At 41.4% G+C, this 20,648-nt stretch overlaps 1 protein-coding gene across 7 annotated transcripts in view; it reads right to left on the reverse strand.

Annotated features, from left to right (window-relative positions):
* Positions 1-3,929: 3,929 nt before the first annotated feature.
* Positions 3,930-20,648, reverse strand: part of CTNND1 (catenin delta 1) — a 47,377-nt gene continuing 30,658 nt past the window's right edge. For 6 of the 7 annotated variants that reach the window (XM_060159103.1, XM_060159102.1, XM_060159100.1 and 3 more), the window contains 13 exons: positions 18,684-19,147; positions 17,398-17,581; positions 16,419-16,536; positions 15,804-15,957; positions 14,862-14,930; positions 13,885-14,012; positions 13,632-13,782; positions 12,681-12,873; positions 12,213-12,327; positions 11,050-11,137; positions 7,738-7,800; positions 6,864-6,967; positions 3,930-6,104 (listed from right to left, as the gene is read on the reverse strand). In XM_060159103.1, the coding sequence (XP_060015086.1) occupies positions 6,093-6,104; positions 6,864-6,967; positions 7,738-7,800; positions 11,050-11,137; positions 12,213-12,327; positions 12,681-12,873; positions 13,632-13,782; positions 13,885-14,012; positions 14,862-14,930; positions 15,804-15,957; positions 16,419-16,536; positions 17,398-17,581; positions 18,684-19,147 (1,843 nt within the window). In that variant the 3' untranslated portion in view covers positions 3,930-6,092. The other variant, XM_060159104.1, reaches the window with a different exon arrangement.

Here is a 20,648-nt window from a genome sequence, read left to right on the forward strand (position 1 = left end):
TTGCTGATCCAGAGAGACACTGCTTTGGGAAAGATCCCTGGTGTTCTCCTTACTTGTTGCAAGTAATAAATCTTTCTTTCTCCTGATCTTTGGCTTGGCTGTGTCTTTGGCTTGACACCCACCAAGAGGTGAGCCCAGTTTTGGGGTAATATCAAGGTTGAGACATAAAATTCCTTGCTGCCCTCTTCCATAGAGTTGATTTCTTGTTCACCTTTACACTGAGGGTATCCTGGCTTTGCTTGGAGTCACCTTCGTTTTGTTTCCCATATCCTGCATAGTCACTAAAATAGATGCTGAAAGCCTGCTGAGTTTGGCAAAAGCTGAGTAAAAGCTAGCTCTAGCAGTTGCTTACTCCCTACAATTCCAGTTTTCACTTCATTTTTTAAGATCTATGGATTCCTTACTTTTGTGCTTGTTCAGCAATATGTTTTTAACTATTTTTAAAATAAATACATTTTACCCAGCATCTTGTTTCTGCTGAAAGTACTTTTCAGAGTATCCAATCCACCACAATGCCAAAAAACAGAAGTCTGAATTAGTCCCAACTATACACACTATACTCCCCTCACCCTTGATTCTAACAGACTGGGTTGTAAAAAGGCCCAGAGTGCAAAGTTTGCAAAAGCCCGATGCTAACTTTGCCTTAAGGATGGAGCAAAAAAGAATTGAAGACGAGAGCAGTGTTAAGTGCCTGGCACCGAACCGTGAATATCTCCTATTTCTTTTTCTTTTCCTCAGGCACAAATGCCTTATGGCATCAGACTACTTGTCCATTAGCACTACAAATACCTGGGCAAAGACAGCAAGATAGTAATCCCTTCTGTATCCTAAATAAAAGTGGAAGAACCTGTCCTTTTCAACAATAAAGATAGAAATGTATACAGTGAGAAGCATAGCAGTTTCTCCTCAGCTAAAAAATAAAACAAAATAGCTAGCTGTCACATGCTTACAATAATATTTATGGCTCCTACAATTACACTAACAGGTATGATGCTCTTGACTCAATCCATTCATGGCTGCATTTCATACTACATAAATAGGGAAAAAATAGTCAGGATATAATACAGACAGACCAAAATGACTATTTTCATTTATGCTTTCCCTACCTCATTTCCTCCAGCTTCCTCTCCATCCACGTCTGCCCCTAAATTCTGGGTGGATCAGCTGAAGAACTCATGTTTTAAGTGATGTAGACAGCAGCAAAGTCAAGAGGTCATAGGTTGGGATTTCCCTGGCGGTCCAGTGGTTAAGACTCCATGCTTCCACTGCAGGGTGCGAGGGTTTGCTCCCTGGTCAGGGAATTAAGATCCCACATGCCGCGCACCGCAGCCAAAAAAAAAACTTCATAAATTTACATGAAAAAGAAATTTGCGGAGTTCCCTGGTTGCCTAGTGGTTAGGATTCCGGGCTTTCACTGCCATAGCCCAGCTTCAATCCCTGGGTGGGGAACTGAGATCCCACAAGCCACAGGGCACAGCCAAAAAAAAAAAAAAGAAATTAGCTCCTACAATGTCGTGGGTGTGGGCACGTGCAGGCGCGCGCTTTCTTGGCATAGGCTGTCCCTCAGGAGTGATTTAAATTTCCAGACACACCTCCTTGGCTTTGGCCAATGGGGCCACTTGCTTCCCAGTTGAGGTACCCTTTGTAGCCGGAAGTGACACTTTATTAGTTAGAGCCATCGGCTCTAGGGAATTGTCTATTGCCCTAGAGGGCCCCCTATCAAGGGCTAAGTTCACCTCTCATCAGCTTGGGCGTTATATAGATGACATGATTTACAAAAGAAGTTTCTCCTACCTACATGCTACATGTCAGCCTGTCACTGTCATCTCAGATTCTACAGCAATCATTCCTTCCTCTGAGATAAACACTGTTTCCTATATGAGCACTCCTTTCTTGTGGTTATCATCACACCCACCATGAAACTAGTATCACTGCCAGGGGAGTCGAAGCCAGTCATCCTGGATTCTAGTTTGAAGCTGAATTCTTAAGCAAGTCTTTAGTGTCTCAAGTTGCAATTAACTCACCACAGGCATTTGAATAACCTAGGTTACTTAAGATTTCAGATTCCTGAGTCCCACTTATTTAAGCAATTTTTGGAAACGCAGCATGGAAATCTGCATTTTTAACAAGCTTCCCAGGTAATTCCTGTGTACTTGCTCAGATCTATAAGGCTGGGTGTAGTTCGTCTGTAACTCTATCTATGAAAATACCAAGATAAACCTTTACTATCCTGTACTTCAGATATAAAGACAGACAAAATGAAAAATAACGATCTAGAGTAACTGATCCTTAGTTCTTCCTGGGTGAGATACTTCTAGTCTGTAACAAAGTGCATTAGTTCAGCAAGAAAGAGCAAGTAGCCAAGTGAGGTCATAGCTCTGAGCTGTCAGAAAGTATGTCACAGCAAGACTCATTGCAGCTATTTCACAAACATGTTCACAAAAAAGACTCACTGAGGCAGAAGAGTGGTTGAGCATAATCTATAACCGCCTCCAGGGGAAAAAAAAAACAACTCAGGCTCTAAAGGATCAGGGAACAAATGGGCAAATCTTGACAAAATACACAGGATTCCGAAAGTTCGTATTAAGAGATACCAAGAACCTTCAAAAGCATTACTAAATCAGTGTCAAGAAACAAGATACAGGGACTCTACAAATCATTCTTTTAACACCTTGTTTTAGTTAAGGGCAGAAAAATGTTTTTAAAAGACCACAGATCTCAGCTGCATAGAATTCTCATGGATTGCACATGAGAAAGGGTCCATCTGTTTCATTCTCTAATCTAAGCCTAACATACACAACAATGCCTGGCATATGGAAGATGCTGGGGAAATATTTATTGAATGAGATAAAACAAATGGACCAATCGAGAGAAGAGTAAGGTTTCTATGTAGCTCAATGCCAGTGCATAATAAAGAATATGACAGAAATAAAGGCTATTCACCAGTAGCCGGGTTTTTCTACATTAAAAAAAAAAAAAACCTCCAGCAGGTCTGCCAACCCTCTCTGCAAAGCAAACTAATAGCTTTTGCCTCTGTGCTTCATCCTTCTGAAACTACAACTGCCAGACACAAACCAAGCTTTAAAAGGTTATCAGCTACAATGCTTAGATTTCCTGGTCTTAACTAGCCCAAGAAAGTTTTCATACCCAAGACCTAGTTCAACAAAATTGAGACATGAGCATCACCAGAAGCAGCTATATATTTTTAATCTAAAGACCAGGCATACAGAAAGCATTTTACATAAATTCTCGACTCTTAATAATGTAACAGGAAATATGGGCCCCAGAGGAATAAGCCCCTTTCTGTAGGTCTTAATCCTTGGCCTCTACAGTAAAGACAACCCCTGGTAATCCAATGAGTATTTGCTACCCACCCACATATTACTTGGGAGGACACAGAGGAAGCAGCTATAGGCCTGCCCCTTATCATCTTACTAAAAGATTGAGAATAGCCTGAGAAGCAACATTATGGCCTAGTGAGCCTTTTAATTCTACATATTCAGACTTACTAGGATGATAGCTGGAGCTGGTAGTTTCTAATCTTCTACCCATAAATGTTCAAGAGGGTCATGAATTGCAATGAGCTTTATTCAACGTTAGTTTTGTCAAATGTCGCAAAAGAATCCCAGTGACTTATTAATTCTTTATACTTCAGTTTCCTATCTCTAAGTTAGCAATAAGCTTCCCGTGCTCTACTTAGCCACATTTAATTTTTAAGAATCTTCAGAGGAAAAATGTTTCATATATAATTAAAAAGAATGTTCCTTGTTAAGAGTTGGGATTGAGCTCAAAATAAATCAGTCCTGGTACAATCCCCTTCTAGTTGCTCTGCAGAGAAAAAGGACACTGATACATAAGGAAGTAACCAAGATGAAAAGGAGAGAAGAGATACAGCTTAAAGTGAAGAAATGACACACACCCCCCACATACACACTTTAAAAACTTTATTTATATAAAAAAACTCATTTGTTTTTAAAAGCATTAACAGGAGAGAAAGAAAAACAGAAAAGGTATGGAGCAGAAGACATGCCCCTTAGTAGTGTTCGGTGGGAAGGTGGGATTTTTGGTTCTCTGAAATTGAACGTTTAGTGTTTTTATAAATGAAAAGGAAAAAACAGTTAAAGGTCCCCAAAAGCCCATGGCTGTTCTATTACCCACACCCCACCGACAAAAAGAGCACCAGGAAAAGAGCAGAAGAAGACAAGAGAAACCAAGAGTGGAGCCACATCTGGATGGGGGCGATCTCCCCTGTGCAGTATGCTCTCAGGGTCACAGAAAGGAAAAGGCTCCTTTTTGCCAGAAAAGGAGTGGGACGAAATGTGAAGGGGAAAAGGGGTAAATAAGGAATTCTAATGCAGAGGGAAGGCGGGTGGGGGGTTGTGCACTTTTCTCCTACCCCAAAGCCTCAATATATAAAGGAAGGGGGAGAGAGGAGCATAAAGATTTCCAGTTGCATTAAACAGAGCTTTTAGATTAAGGGGAGGAGTAAAAGGCAAATAAGGGAAAGGGTTAAAAAAAAAAACAAAAAAAATCAACCGCATAGCAGCTGATTCCTCTAGCCCAACCTGCTAATATACACTAAACTAAAAGGAGGAAGAACAGGGGTGGGGGGGTGGTCGGGGAGGGGGATATGGACACGACTTCCCTATAACCCCTTCAGAGATGACAATCATTCTGCGCAACTAAGGAGCAAGAGTCACACCACTCACTCCTCCCACCAATCTCATTTGGAGGTTCATCAGAACAGGATTTTTGCAAAATCCCAACATATACAGTTGAGAAAAACCTTCTATGGCTAAAATTAGAGGCTATTCCAATTCCCAGTGGAGAGACTGAGGTTCTCTAGGTCACCTCTCCTCTTCTTTCTGCTATTTAGGGCCAAGAAGTAGGTAAGAAAGCAACAAAATATAATTTGCAAAATCATGAGAAATGAGACTGCAGAGGCAAAGAAAGGCACATGGAAGGGAAGGAGGAGATGCACCCCAGGCCAAAGGCACAAAGAAGAGGCAAAGCCAGGGGCGAACCCCACCTTTTTAAGGGTAAAGGGGGCAGGAGTATGTACATCAAGTCCTTTAGTCAGCCAACCAATCCAGGGAGGAAGCAGGGGAGGATGGGGCTATAAGGGTGAGAAAAAGGAGAAATAAGGGCAGGGGGAAGCCAGCTTTGTAGCTTCCTGACAGTTTCAGACTAAATGATTCATGTACATTCCTACTCGCTCCTCCTAGAGGCTCTTCTCCCCAGAAGACATCTTTCTGCTCCTTCTCACCCAAGAAGTCTTCCTTGACATATTCTCCTCTTTCTACAGCCTCTTGAAAATGGCCAGGCCAAGTCAGCAGACATTATTATCACAGGATGGGAGAGGAGGGTTAAGGACAGCCTCAGTAAGGGGCAGCAGCTGCAGCCCAGGGCTGGCATGAGGCTTGGAGAAGAGATGGAGTCTGTAGGTCCTTGATGGTCCCTGCCCTGGAGATGAGGAGGGCAAGGTTTCTTAATCTCCGCTCTAGGAAACCTTCACTTGCTCAAGGGCCCTTGCCAAGTGGTATGTGCCAATGTCGCCGGCCGTCTTTGCTTCAAAAATAGTCATTAGGAATAAAGGAAGAGCTCACGCCCTCCACTCTCCAAAAAAGTAAAGGTCCCTTCCCCACCAAGAGAAGAAAAATCTTGCTTAAGAATCATGGGTTTATCAGATTGCTGGACACTGCATATATAGCATGTAACTTCCAATTCTTCCCATAGCTTCCAGTGAGGATTCCCACTCTCTCCCTCCCTCCACACAAGGCCAAGAGTTCCAGGGAGAGCTGGCAAAAAGAGCTAATCTGCAGCAGTCTCTCAAGATATGCATATAACTGAGTCAGGCTTCTTGGGAGTAATTGCAGGGGATCTGGAGGGGGGAGGAGGGACAATTAAGCTTCACTGGAAGAAGTTAGGGAGTTGATGGAAAGAAGGCAGCCACTTAGGGCTACAAGGGCAGGAGGCAGTGTGGCAGTGGGCACAACAGTCCAGCGAAGAAAGGGAAAAATCATCAGTCCATTTCACCACCAAAAAATAAAAGTACATATATTATAAGCCCAGATGTAGCGGAGAGAGTGGTGCTAAATCTTCTGCTGTAGGGAAAAAAGAGAAAGAGATGTTAATAGGGTTGGGACTAAGGAGAACCAAAAGAGAGCTGAGCAAATCTGAAGGGAAGAAAGCAGCACATAATGGAGAATCAGATCACCAGCGGCATGCCCCAGCCTCTGAAGAGGTAACAATCACAGAAGCAGCACCCCAAGCCCCGTGCGGCTGACTGATCAGATCAGCATGGTTGGCAAACTGCTGACACAGAGACCTCCTCCTCAAGGATGATCGTGGGGGTGGCTGAAGGACGTACCATGGGGGGGTAAGACATTTGGTCCCCCTCATCATCCAAAACCAACACATCCACCTCTTCCTCCAGAGATTCCTGCCCCTCGTCCTGCTGTGAACACATGCAGTGTGTTAGTATGAGAGTAAGAAAGCATGAGTGCGCGCCAGATCTAGGGAAAATCCCCAAATTTGTAAACTCAAACAAAACAAGGTAACAGTAAGTGAAGGGCAAGATATTCAAAAAAAGGCAGGAACAGAAAGAGAGTAATGCGAGAATAGATCAGTTGGCGTTAGTCACATAAGCAACACATTTATAGCCTTCTTTCTCCCATCTCGACCATCACAGAATAATGGCACCAGAAATCCCAATGTGAATCAAAACTCCTACTTTTTCCCTGAAAACCCCTACAAGGAAAGGTGCTGTCTTTCACTAAGTCCTTTTTTCCTATTTCACAGAACATGCAGGCTTCAAAACAGAACTAGCCTCAGAAGGACAATAGTATATAAAGAGAATTTACCATCAGGGGCGTTCCCTTCAATGGCTCCATTTCGCCTAGATCCCCAGATCGATCCAGTGTTCTATTGTGGTCTCCTCTCTCATTCAGTGTGGAATAGTTGTTATCTAGTTTAAAAAAAAAAAGAAGTACAGAGACATGATGTTCCCCTCTAGTGTAAAATATGTATTAGGCAGATAAATGTGATTCAGGCCCCTCTTTGGATTAGCATTTGAGCTTTACCAAAGGCATTAAGGTCAGGTGGTCCTTGACATAAAAAAACTTACATCTAACTGGGAAGGCAAAATATATCAAATATGATAATAAAGCTAAACTGAAGAGATCTATGAAGGGTACTGGAATTAGGAGAAGATAGTGAGGTGAGCTGCAATAGTTAGGAAGGACCTAACAAAGTAGACAGGAATTCAGCCAAGCCTTTGGGGATGAAGACCATTTACAAAGCAAGTGGGAAGGACATTCCAATAGGAGGTATTACAAGAGCAAGATAAAAAAGTATAGAGTGAAGAGACAGGATAGCAAGTAGACTAGGTGGGCTCAAACAGAGTATATGGAGAGTAAGACAGAGCGAACCTGGCGTCAGACTGTGAAAGGCCGTGAGCAACAGTTTAGGGACACACGCTTGATTCTGTATTAATGGGGGAGGCATATGAAGATTTTTTTTTTTTAACCTTTGAGCATTTGGGAATGTGGAAAAAGGTAGACAGATCAGGTTTTACTACACTTCCTTGAATCCTTCCCAATGGAATGTCCAGCCAGTGTCCTTCCAGGAAGGTGAATGGTGCGGGTGCTGGAAAGAGCTACAGAGCCAGACAGTTCTCCTCATCCCATATGATAATATGGCTTACTCCATATCCTTAGGCAGGAATTAATCACCTACCTAATGATTTTGTGTTTGATCCCATACTGCTCATCTGAATTTCTTCCCGATCAGGTTTCTTATCTACAGGGAGTCAGAAAGTTATCCAGGTCAAAACCCAACTCTTCAAAATCTAAACTCATAAAAATTGCTCTCTAGTCTGTCCTCCCTTCCCCCTCCCTCCCATCAAACTTTTACTAAGCACCCACCACAAGTGCCAGGCTCTAGACAAAGCCCTCATGGGACTTAAAGAGATCCCTTTCCTCCAGACTCTAACATAAGAAACGATTCACTCTAAGCCAGCAGGTTTCAAATTATTTGGTCTCAGGGCCCCTTTATATTCTTAGAAGTTATGAGGATCCAAAGAATGTTCACTGGTATAGACTACATGTATTAATAGCTACAGTGCTTTTAAATATTTATTTCATTTAAAATTTATTTTAAATATTTATTTCATTTAAAAGAACAATACTTATTCCGTTAACCTAAATAATACTTTTAATTTTTTTAAAGAAAGCATTGTTTTACATTTTTGCACATATTTAAAGTTTGGTTTAAGATAGCTAGATTCCCGTATCTGCCTCTGTATTCAATCCGTTGTGATGTTATTTTGGATGAACATAAATGACTCACTCTGCTGTACAGCAGAAACTGACACAGCACTGTAAATCAACTATACGCCAATAAAAAAAAAAGGATAAAAATTAAAAATGTTTTTTTCTCACCAGAAAGTTAAAAAAAAAAAAGAATCAAACTGATTCTTATTTAGTAGCATCACAGTGGATAGTGTACCAAATTGTTCAAGATGGCTTTATAAAACGTACACACTTATCAAAAAAAATAAAAAGCACTGTTTGACATTTTTGCACATCTTTAAAGAGAAGATAGCTAGATTCCCATATCTGCCTCTGTATTCAATCCGTTGTGATGTTATTTTGGATGAATTATATAAAGAAAATCCAGCATCACACAGATAAGAAGTTGGAAAAGGGAGGAGAACCTTATTAGTCTTTTCAGATAACTGTAGATATTCTTTGATAGTATACTAATACTCGACAAGGAGAGTTTCTTTCAGGTTAGCGCAATAAGGAATCTGAATCCAAACTAAGGCTCTCTTCATAGTCTGTTAAATTAATATCTATTGGTCTTACACTTTGAATGGATCAGTTACTCATGCATGATTTTGAAAATCATGCACTGGTCACTTGGAAAATACTGGTTCACAGAGTTATGCAGATTTTCTAAATGTTAACACATTTCATGATATAATATCAAAAAAATCACATTCATTAACATCGCCACTGATTTCATTTAAAAGTATATTAACTATTGGGATGTTACCAGGCTCACAGTGACAGATACAATTCTTCCAAAATTAAAATTTTTGGGCTTCCCTGGTGGCGCAGTGGTTGAGAATCTGCCTGCCAATGCAGGGGACAGGGGTTCAAGCCCTGGTCTGGGAAGATCCCACATGCCGCGGAGCAACTAGGCCCATGAGCCACAACTACTGAGCCTGCGCATCTGGAGCCTGTGCTCTGCAACAAGAGAGGCCGCGATAGTGAGAGGCCCGTGCACCGCGATGAAGAGTGGCCTCCGCTTGCCACAACTAGAGAAAGCCCTCGCACAGAAATGAAGACCCAACACGGCCATAAATAAATAAATAAATTTTAAAAATAAATAAATAAAAATAAAATTTTCTCTTGAAAATTCAGGCAAGTACTGTCAGTTATTTTTCCTCAAACTGACAAGCTCACTGTGTTCATTTTCAAGAAAATGTCTATTTTTTTAAGTAAAAATAGCGTTCCAAAAAAAAAAAGTGGTTAGTGTACCTAGTAACTCCAACAATAGCACAAGTGCTTTTCCTCAAGATTACCATCATGCTTTGGTATGCTGCAGGGTGCTTTATGAGTACCCCCTATATCATCAACACAGGCTATTAAAAAGCTGTGTACTCAAGAGCAGAAACAATAAAATTAATATTGTTACAGTCCCATCAAGTACGTTCTTAAGTGAAATTGGCTCCTTTTTTTCCCCCTACCCTCCCGAAACTGGCCCTTCTTATAACTGCAAGTACATGGCAACGAAGACTACAACAACTAGTTTGGTTTGGTGTCATCGCCCTGGTTTACACTCAGCCTCCAGCAATAAAGCACCACCACTGCTTATGCACCATCAGCACAAATGTCAACAGATTTGGTGATCCTCAGACCACATTTTAAGAACCCTGACTGAGGCAAAACCCAAGTGTCATTAAGATTAAAAGGGTTATAATAAGCACTAAATATATGATTTGTCTTTTGAAGAAAAATGTATCTGCTCACATGGCAGTGTTTAGAGGATATAGAATAGGAGTGGTTATCTCTGGATAACAGAAATAAGTGACTTTTTTTGTTGTCATTTTTCTGGTTTGTATTTTCTAATTTTTCAACAGTAAATACATACTACTTGGCATTATATGAAAATTCAAAAGGGAAAAAAAATCATTTTGCAATATACAGATCTTCCTCGGACTTACAACGGGGTTACATCCTGATAAACCTATCATAAGTTGAAAATATAAGTTGAAAATGCATTTTAATACACCTAACCCACCAACCATAGCTTAGCCCAGCCTACCTTAAACGTGCTCACAATACTTACATCAGCCTCCAGTTGGACAAAATCATCTAACACAAAGCCTACTTTATAATAAAGTGTTGAATACCTCATAATATAATGTATTGAATACTGTACTAAAAGTGAAAAACAGAATGGTTGTAAGTGTATCGCCTATCCACCCTCATGACTGCATGGCTAACTGGGCGCTGCAGCCGACGCTGCAGTGTGAGACGCTGTCCCACCATGCTATCGCTAGCCAGGGAAAAGAGCAAAACTCAGCATTTGAAACAGTTTCTACTGAATGCACATCACTTTTGCGCCACCACAAAGTCGAAAAATCATAAGCCAAACCGTCATTAAGTCAGGCACTATCTATATACATATGTCAAATCATTATGCTGTACATCTTAAACTTATACACTGTTATATGCCGAGTATATCTTAAATAGAGGAAACAGAGTAGGGTTCGCTCCCTGGTCATTTTAAGTCCACAAGCAAAGATGGGGGAGTCACACGCAGGCTAACTGCCTGTCTTATTTGCTGATGCTCAGGTCTACCAGCTTCTGGGTTATAATCCTGAGGTGAAGTATTACTCTCCCTCCACCAAAAGACAAGCTCATTCAGAAATAAATATATATGCTATTTCATTAGATGGTAAGCCATCTAACGAAAGAATAGCAAAAGAATAGCAGAAGTGGAATAAAAGCAGAGGGCTATGTCCCCTGGTTACTGTACCTGATTTCTGGTTCCGGTCAATGAGAGGGAGAGTGCTATCATCATATGAATGACTGCTCTGGCTTCGAGAAGCATTGTTTAGATTCACCTGGAGGCAAACAAAACACAATAATGTCACAGAGTACTGAATTCACCCTTATCTTATTCCTTAATGGGCTCAGACTTCTAGGTCCTTATTCCCGAATACGATTCTTACCAAAAGGTAACTCGTAAGGGTTAAATAAACACCTATATAGTGAAACAAAACTAGGATATTAGGGCTTCGCTGGTGGCACAGTGGTTAGGAATTCGCCTGACAATGCAGGGGACAGAGGTTCGAGCCCTGGTCCGGGAAGATCCCACATGCCGCGGAGCAACTAAGCCTGTGCGCCACAACTACTGAGCCTGAGCTCTAGAGCCTGCGAGCCACAACTACTGAGCCCGTGTGCCACAACTACTGAAGCCCACGCACCTAGAGCCCGTGCTCCCAACAAGAGAAACCACCACAATGAGAAGCCTGCATACCACAACAACGAGTAGCCCCCGCTCGCCGCAACCAGAGAAAAGCCCGCTTGCAGCAACGAAGACCCAATGCAGCCAAAAATAAAATAAAATAAATTAAATTAAAAAAAAACAAAAAAAAAAACTAGGATATTAGGCTTCTATTTGTGTTCTGAACAGATTACAAAGGTATCAAACACTCACGCTATCAAGGAGATACAGTCTCAGAAAATGACAGTTCAGAAAATGGCAAACTCCTTCAAAGGGCTAAGGCAGATTCGGAGAAAGTCAAAAAGGCCATCATCATCCTTCATTACCACTGGCATTTACACTGTGCTATGACACAGAGGGAGACCAGAGCTATTTCAGCAGCAAATGAACTATAGGCACCATTTTGGGGGAAAAGTTAATAAATGATTTCTTTACACACAGAGACTTGGGGCAAAAGTAGACTCAGGGGAAGTTCCCTGGTGGCCTAGTGGTTAGGATTCAGCGTTTTCACTGCGGAGGCCCAGGTTCAATCCCTGTTTGGGGAACCATCCCACATGCCGTCAAAATACAAAAGAAAAAAAACAAAAAAGTAGACTCAGTGTGACAGTGAAATAGAAGAACCAAAGACAAAAGCATTACCTGAGACCAAGGGGAAAAAAAGGTGAAAGTCTCAGTCCCAAGAGTTATTCTACCTGAAAGTCTGACTTCTTCCATCCTTCTTTTTCCAGTGGCTTCCGCAGTTCCTTGTATCCCCAGATTGTCTGTAATACAAGCGCTGCTGCTCGAACTTCTTTTTCTGAGCGGTTCCTTTTGAGGAAAGTAACACCAGATGGAATTTGGATGTAAGACGAGGGAAGAAGCTGAAAACTTGTACTCTCTAATATAATGTAACGTATGGATATAAATCCCAAAACGGGCAAGATCAAGTATTCACCAAGTCCCATATTTTAACTCAAACGGTGACACAAAGAAATGTTTGATGTAAGAGTCTTATCAATTTATGGATCAACATGAAGACAGAAAAAAGAGCAATACCTCTTTATACTTTCCATGTAAATAAGGGAAAATAACCTTAAAAAGCAAAAGGGGAAAGCCCCTTCCCAGCAACCCCTCTCTCATATTCAAACTTTTCCAGTTGTAATTTTAAGTGTTAATCTCACCCTGATTTGTTGATCAAAACCAGCTTCTCAATACCCTGTGTTTCTCGAAGCTTTTTGGCAGCCTCCAAGTTCTCAGCAATAACTTCATTGATGGTATTCAAAACAGAGACCACAGTGTCCTCAGAGAAATTCTGGGAAGAGCTCTGTTGCCCTCCTGGCAGATTCTTTACCAAGTTAGGAATAGCATGTTTACCTATAGCGGTGAGACAGGAGGAATGTGTGCGGGGAGAACAAGCTGAGTCAGGTTGTTAGGAGCCTAACACTACACTTAATCGCATTGCTCATATCAAGCATAGATACTACCCACATGAATCAACTTCCTTCTCCTGTAGGATTATCATTTCAAAAGAGCAAAGGACCTGGAATAGCCATGGATATACTGTCCTTCCTACTCTTTTATTTATTCTCTCTTTCAGTCACATTAAAACAATCTGAATACTTTATCTCAAATATGCTACACAGTCCATTCAGATAGTCTAATGAAAACAGTACACTGAATACTATACTACAGAATATTATACTACTATTATAGCTTAATAGAACAGTCATTGTGAATTTAAGAAAAACAAAAACTGGGCTCTGTCACTTATGAGCTATATTAACTCTGGACAAATTACTTAACTTCCCTGACCCTCAGTTTCCTTATTCTAACAAAAAATTTTAAAAAAAGGACCCTTGTAAAGTGGTGACATTTAAATGAGAATATACAGACATGCTTAACAATCCCTAGTAACAAAAGTACATGCTCAATAGATAGATATTGTTATTCTATTTTTGAAGAATCAGCCCCTCTTGTCTTTCCAAGAACCATTAAACTATAACCTTCTCCAACCTCCAGATTCACAAACTACGGAGGACTAGGATTCTTCCTCAGTCCTTTCAACAAATAAATTATTTAGCACCTGTTGGATCAAAGGTGCTGTACTAGATGCTAAGGTAACGGCTCCTCACCAATTAATTCTTTGTTGCGAGCATCCACAGCCAGATTTCTCAGGGCTCCAGAGGCAGCTTTCACGACCCGCTCATGTTCATTGGTCAGGAGGTCAGCAATGGCAGAAAGAGCCTTCTCTTGACGCAGAGCTGAGCGGATATATCGACCATACTGCAAGTAGCACATGGAAAGAAGTAGAACAGATTATAAATGGTAGCAAACTAGTTAGCTAAGTCCTCCCATCTCCAAATCCATTTTGTAAAAGGTACTCACCGTCCAGCGCCCAGCACACAAGTTCTGGATGGCCCCTGCTGAGGCTTCTAGGATGGCGGGATTCTTGCTCTCCTTGAGGAGTGAGATGTATATCCGAACCACCTCTGGTTGAAATAAAAGTTCATAGCCTGCACAAGAAAGGATAAGAAAGCAGAGGATGCTTACCAGTACCTACGAACCAGGCTCTGGCTGGTTGAACTCCAGTGTTAGTACTCTGGATTAATGGGTTTATGCTCCAATACCAGTAAACTCTCTAAACCCTCCCACCCACCCAACAGCAAACTCAAGAGATCTGACTACTACATCTGATGTAGTCAGATGTAGCCTTAAGAATGTAGCCTTAAGAATAAATCAACCATGGCAAGAGCAAAACATATCAACTCATATGCAACTCCTGTCTCTCCCTCCTCCTAGCCTCTTCTCTCCTCCCACAGTTTACCCTGACCTTGCTTGGCACTCAAGGGATTCATTTACTCATCGATAGCACTCAGAGTTAAAGATTCCTCATCTCAGATGAATTATTTCTAACTTAACTGAGTCATTCTGCCCACCTGAACTATGATTAAGTGAAAGGGGCTCAATTTTAATAACATCTGAATTTTTATATCCACGGGGAGCTGTGAATTTTGGACTTACCATATTGATGAATATAAAGATCCAAACTGTGATAAAGAGACTTCTTATAACAAGTAAAGTTTGAGTCCCAAGAACTAGTGGCTACTTAGGGTACTTAAGTTTCTGGTCTAGACTACCATTAGGTCCTTATCCTCAAGTAATCTGAAGAGTTGCCATAACAAGAAGTCCTTTGAAAGTTACTGTTATTAGTTTCCAAATACTTCTGTCATCACTTCAAATCCTTAAGTCAGAGGAGACAGAACAGTGAACGTACTGTACAGCCTACTGTTAGGCTGCCAAACACCTATCTGTGGACTACGTTTATGAGCTCTATGGAGCCTGAGAAGAAAAAGATGACTTACCTCGAGCAGGACTAGTTCTTTTAGGGAAATCCACTGTATCATTTATTGGATCCTCTGTGGGTTTTTTCCCTTTGGAAATTAAAAGAAGGGGGAAGGGGTAAAAAGTTTAAGAAAGGGAAGAGTCCACCCAGTATATTTTTTTATTCTTCAGTCAAAATCTTTGGATCAGAGATGCATCAAGAGGGGCAAAAAACAAGAAAACAGACAAACAGACAAAACACCAGGATCCCCAGCTTGTCCCTATCAGATACAAGAACAGAAAACAGGCAGCACGTGGGTAAGACAAGGATAACCACTACTGTTGCTGCCATCCTGAGTCCTGATAACTGGGGCTGCTGTCCAGAAATAGCATGCCATGAGCCATTAGCTCAGAAGAGCTAAACTTGTTTCAGTGGCCATCCTCAACTGAATTTTCCTACATGCATCCACAGGGAAGGGTTAGGCAAAGAAATACCAGGGAAGCTAAAACCAAAACATGCAAATTAGAAGTAGGTAAGCGCCTTAAAAGATTCCACTCACCTCTGGAGAACCACTCATCTTCCAGTGCATCACCCAAGGTGGAAAGTAGAGGAGAGAAATGAAGGAAGAAAAATGCGGCAGAGAGATGTCAACAGGATCATGGGAAAACAAGCAGGAAAGCAGAGAGGAAAAGAAAAACACAGGAAACACAAAGGAGGAATGGGGGAGAAGGCCCCAGATTAGTTGAGTTCTCGGCCTTCACTGCCCAATTACTGATGCCAATACCACCACCACCGCCACCACCACCACCGCCACCACCATGAAGCACACGACACAGGGGAAGCAGCAGCAGAGCAAAGAGACATCCTTGACTGGGCTGATTCCTGTACTTGCTCAGCAAGTATTTTGTACCTAAAGCTAAACGTGTTCCTTCCTCTCCCCATCCTTACATTAAAGAGCAAGGAACAAGGAACCAAGACTCACCTTTGCCCTTCTTGGCCCCAAAGCAGCTGGCAGCATGTGGCCCAGTACTGTTGGCAACATTGGGAGGTGCCTCTTGGTAACGTTCTGCTTGTGGGATTTCTCTGTGAACTTGATACGACAAGTTCCGAAGGAGGCAAACACAGTTCTCCACAAGCTTGGGATCACAAAATACAAGGTTCAATGAGAGAAGAGAACGACTATAGTGATTTCCTAGCAAGTACAGGCTTCCACGATTCACGTATTAAAATATTTATCCTCAAAAGCACAGCCCAATTCATCATCTCTCACAATACCTCAAGTGCCCACGCTTCTCAAAATTCTTGTAGCCTCAGGCTAACAGAAGGTTTCTGCTACCATTTGGTGTGTTAACACAAAACTCAGGCTCACTCTGACTTTTTTCCTAATCAGAAAAAAAATGCAAGTATGGCTAAACAGCTTTAAAATATATAGGTGAAGGAAATTCTAAAGAAAACAGTTTTCGTCTATGGTGAACGCCCACTTTAAGGAGTGGGGGCTGGTATAGGTATCTAATGTTATTTGAAAGCCTGAGATGATAGGTCTGCACTATGGGTACCTTATGGTTGTTGTGAATGGAATTCTCACCCATTAACCTACCTTGCTGTCTGAATCTTTCTGTCCAATCTCAGCCTGAACAATGAAAATGAGAGCATCCACCAAACCGTCACATTCCCGAAGTTTCCGGCGAGCTTCACTCCTCTCCGAGCTGACATTCCTGAGGGAAAAAGGAGAGGCTTCAAGATGACTAAAATCTAGAAACCCTCTCTTAATATCCTTAACATCTACAAGCCCCCTTAATATCTTTTCTTTTCACTGTAACAAATAACAAGTACCTGTTATAAGGAAGGCACTGGAGTTGACAGAAAATTGAATAAAACAGTTCCTGCTTTCAGGACATTTATAACCAGGCCAGGGAGAGGGGTGTATAAATAAAGTATACCAACAACAATAATTTAAGACAGAATAGATACTTCTTGTATGGAAGTACAAGTGAAGAATAGGGGCAGAGCACATAGGGGTATATTCCAAAGAGAGAAAGAATATATCGCACATTTACGGGGTATTAGAAAAAGAAATCAGGAAAACTTACATGAAATAAAAGCACTTGAGTTTAGCTTCAAAAGATAAATAAGCAGAGAAAGGCATTGCAGACAGAGGAAGAGCTCTTCCTCACTCTATCCTTCTAGTAGTTTGTACTCCATTTGTTGCATTTATCGCAGCCTGACTTGAAATACAAATAATTGAAGGCAAGAACACAGGTACACACAAGCCTAGGACTAGACGACTGCCTTACGTGCAGTAGGTATTGAACAAATGTTTACCAAATTATATGAACAAAGTCAAAGAGGCACAGAAGTGAGGAAGATATGCGGTTTACTTGCCGTTCCCCACATAAGGCATATATGATATGCAAGGGAGTAGTGACAAAGGTAGAAAAACAGGTTGAAGTCATAGTATGCAATACAAATAGGACTGGAGGCTGAGTGACAGGCTAAGGAGTTTAAACTTTTTTTAAAAGCAATTTAAGTTAGTCTTCAAAAATTCTACCTTCATACTCTCAGAACCCTTATGTTACCTAAGGCAGCCAGCTGTGTTGGTGAGCACGGACTCCCACTCAATGTGGCGCGGCTTACAATCTTCATTAGGTTCCCGCTCCCAGCCAGAATGCGGAATGATCACTTCATCTGTCAAGGCATGCAGTGCATGGTCCACAATCTCCATTTTGATTGAGTCATGGGATGAGAGATTCCACAGGGTTCCTGGCAGAGACAACTCATCAGATAGCTCTCCAGCACCCAAGACAGTATGTTTGAAGAATGCCAAAGAGAATCCCCTATTCCAACATTTCTCAGTCTTCCCCAATGACCAAATACCTTGTAATGATATTCAAGCTTTAGCCTGTGACCCACAATAATATATTGTACATTATGGCTCAATACAAACATACATCCCATGAAGTAAGGTTTCACAAAACAATACTTATTATAAGCCATACCCTCTAGGCTATCTACACCCACTTCTCAATCCCAGCACCACTGACATTTTGGGCCAGGTAATTCTTTGTTGTGGGGAGCTGTCCTGCCCAACATTAAATGTTTAGTGTATGTCCAGCGTTTACTCATTTGATGTTAATAGCACTCCCTCCCAACCTTCCCAAGTTATGACAACCAGAAATACTGCCAGACATTGCAAATTTCCTCTGGGGGGCAAGATCACCCCCAATTGAGAACTAATGATCTATGCTATTTCTTTTTCTTTCTTTCTTTCTTTCTCTTGGAACGCTGGTTGTGATCCACAAAGTTGTGTTCAATACACACTAATGAAGTATGACCCACAATCTGAAAAACCACTCTTCTAAAGCAAGGACCACAAGCACAAATGCCTATACATGCCAGGCAGGTGAGTCAGGACAAGCAGATATTTTAAAGAAATTACAAGAATATGGGTTAAGTGCCAACTGACACTCAGCTTCAATTCTGGGGAGACAACTTCCTAGGTGGTGGCAGTTGGTCAGAGATAACATGTTGGAAATTATTGTGAACTGGAGAGCACGTGCCCCAATCAGCTCAGACCAGCTACTGCCAGGTAGCAAAATAGATCCATTGCTACCAGTTCCCGCACGTTTAAAATAGAAGGCAAGAATCTGGAATTTTAAGTGAAATCTTCTGCGTTTAAAACATTAGCAAACAATGCTTTAAAATTTGGAAAACCTTGCATGATCCAAATCCGTGAGATGGATTTGACCCAAAGGCCACAACATTTAATCAACAGTCAAAGGACTAGAAATCCTTCTAGTTCTCAATCTCTCTAAGGGATAACAGTGACCCTAACCTAGCAGTTTCCCTTGGGCCTAGAACTCACCAGTAATAACTTCAGTGAGGTCCATATCACGAGCCTTTCGGAGTAATCGCACAAGAGCAGGAACACCATCACAGTTTTTTATAGCAATCTTGTTATCCTGGTCACGCCCGAAAGAGATATTCTTGAGAGCTCCACAGGCGCCAAGGTGCACTTCTTTCTTGGGGTGGTCTAACAATCCCACCAGTACTGGGATACCCTTGAGCTTCCGAACGTCAGTCTTCACCTTGTCATTGCGGTAGCACAGGTGTTGCAGGTATGCAGCTGCATTGGACTTGACAGCATCCAAACGGAATCCTAGCATGGCTATCACCTCTGGCAGCTCTGGCTGTCTCCAATTTGGGGGTGGAGGCCCTCCCTTGCGCAGGCTATCCAAGCTCGCTAAACTTCCCCGTTCGTGCTGGGCCAAAGGAGCCCAATAGTACTGGTCTGATGGTACCTCCTCACCAATCATGTCTTCATAGCTCCTGCAGTGTTGGAAGAACCGGAAAGAAAAAAGGAATACATTAAGTTGTTAAGCCTGGTTTCTTGGGGGGCTCCCATTACCCCTCATCTTCAAGGAATGAGTAACCCCAGCTCTAGTACACTAGATCTTATCTCTCCTTTGCATAAAAAATATACTGATCAATTTTTCTTAATGAGATAAGGCAATAATCTTAAACGCATCTGCAATTAGATTAAAGCTGCCATTTTTTTCTGTGAAGTTTACTAGCTTGGAGGAGCAACAAGCATTCGAAGAGTTAATCACAAAAAAGAACCAAATCCTGACTGCTTAGCGTTTGAACATATCTGACACCTACTAAACTTCTCCAGATAGAGATTGAAATAAACCTTCAGACAGCAGAGTTAATGAAACCAACTGACTTGGTACCACAGAAATAAGCGAACAATGTCTGAGAACAGCTCTCATAAGGCCTTAGGCTAAAGGGAAAATAAGGCATTTACTTACACACAGGAAAGAGCTGGTGGAATAAGACCCTTAAACACATTTCACATTTAAGTCTCTCCTTACCCTATTTTGGAAATTATTAAAAAAGAGATGATAGAGTAAAAGCAGTAAAGGATGTCTTAATACCTCATGTGAGGACTTGGCTTTGGTATTGATGAGGTATAAGCTTGAACATTAGTTTGCACTAGTTCATCCCAAGGTCATCTCTGCTACTCAACAAATGTGTTTGAGACATAATTTCTAGTCTCCAATTTCTAAAGACAACACTTCCAATTCTGTCAAAATAGACACTACTGACCACCATCACATTTGGGATACCCAGTCACTATGAAAAGGAACAGACAGAGCAACTGAAGGTAAAGAAAAACATCTAACCAGAGATATTGCTTCCTATTTCAGTACTACCAACGACCACTAGAGGGTGAGTCTGTCACACTATTATTTATTCATAACCACCAGGAAGGAAGAGACCCATTATCAGTGAGCTCATCTCACTCTGCGGCTCCCACAGGAGAGAGGAGAATCCATTGTGTGGAACTCTCCAAATAAGCCCGTCGTTTGTTCTGCAAAACCACTCCCACTGTCACCAAACCCTCAAGGTTTTAGCCTGAGCAGAGGGCCTGCCTCATAGCTGTCAACATCAACCACTCAAAAGTGATTTAAATGGACAAAGCAGTTAGTAAAAGATCACTATTTTGCAATATCAGTGAAACAAAATAAGCAGGTTATATAGCTGAGTTTTAAAAGTAGGCAACTAAACAGCATATTAAGATTCCATTTCAGTAGGGAAAAAATAAAGTCAGAGTGTGTTTACATGTATAAGAAAAAGAACTCAAAGGAAAAGCATCAAAATGTTAACAGTAGTTCTTTATCAATGGATGGTGTGCTTATCTAGTTTTGTAGTGATGATGTTTTTACTTTTATTATTATTATAATATAAGCAATTACAAAACAATTACCATAACTGAAGATTTTGGTCACTCAAGTTAGTTTTACAAGTGGATCATGACATTCTTTCC

The sequence above is a fragment of the Lagenorhynchus albirostris genome, chromosome 9 (genome assembly GCF_949774975.1).
Source record: "Lagenorhynchus albirostris chromosome 9, mLagAlb1.1, whole genome shotgun sequence".
Lineage (NCBI taxonomy): Eukaryota > Metazoa > Chordata > Mammalia > Artiodactyla > Delphinidae > Lagenorhynchus > Lagenorhynchus albirostris.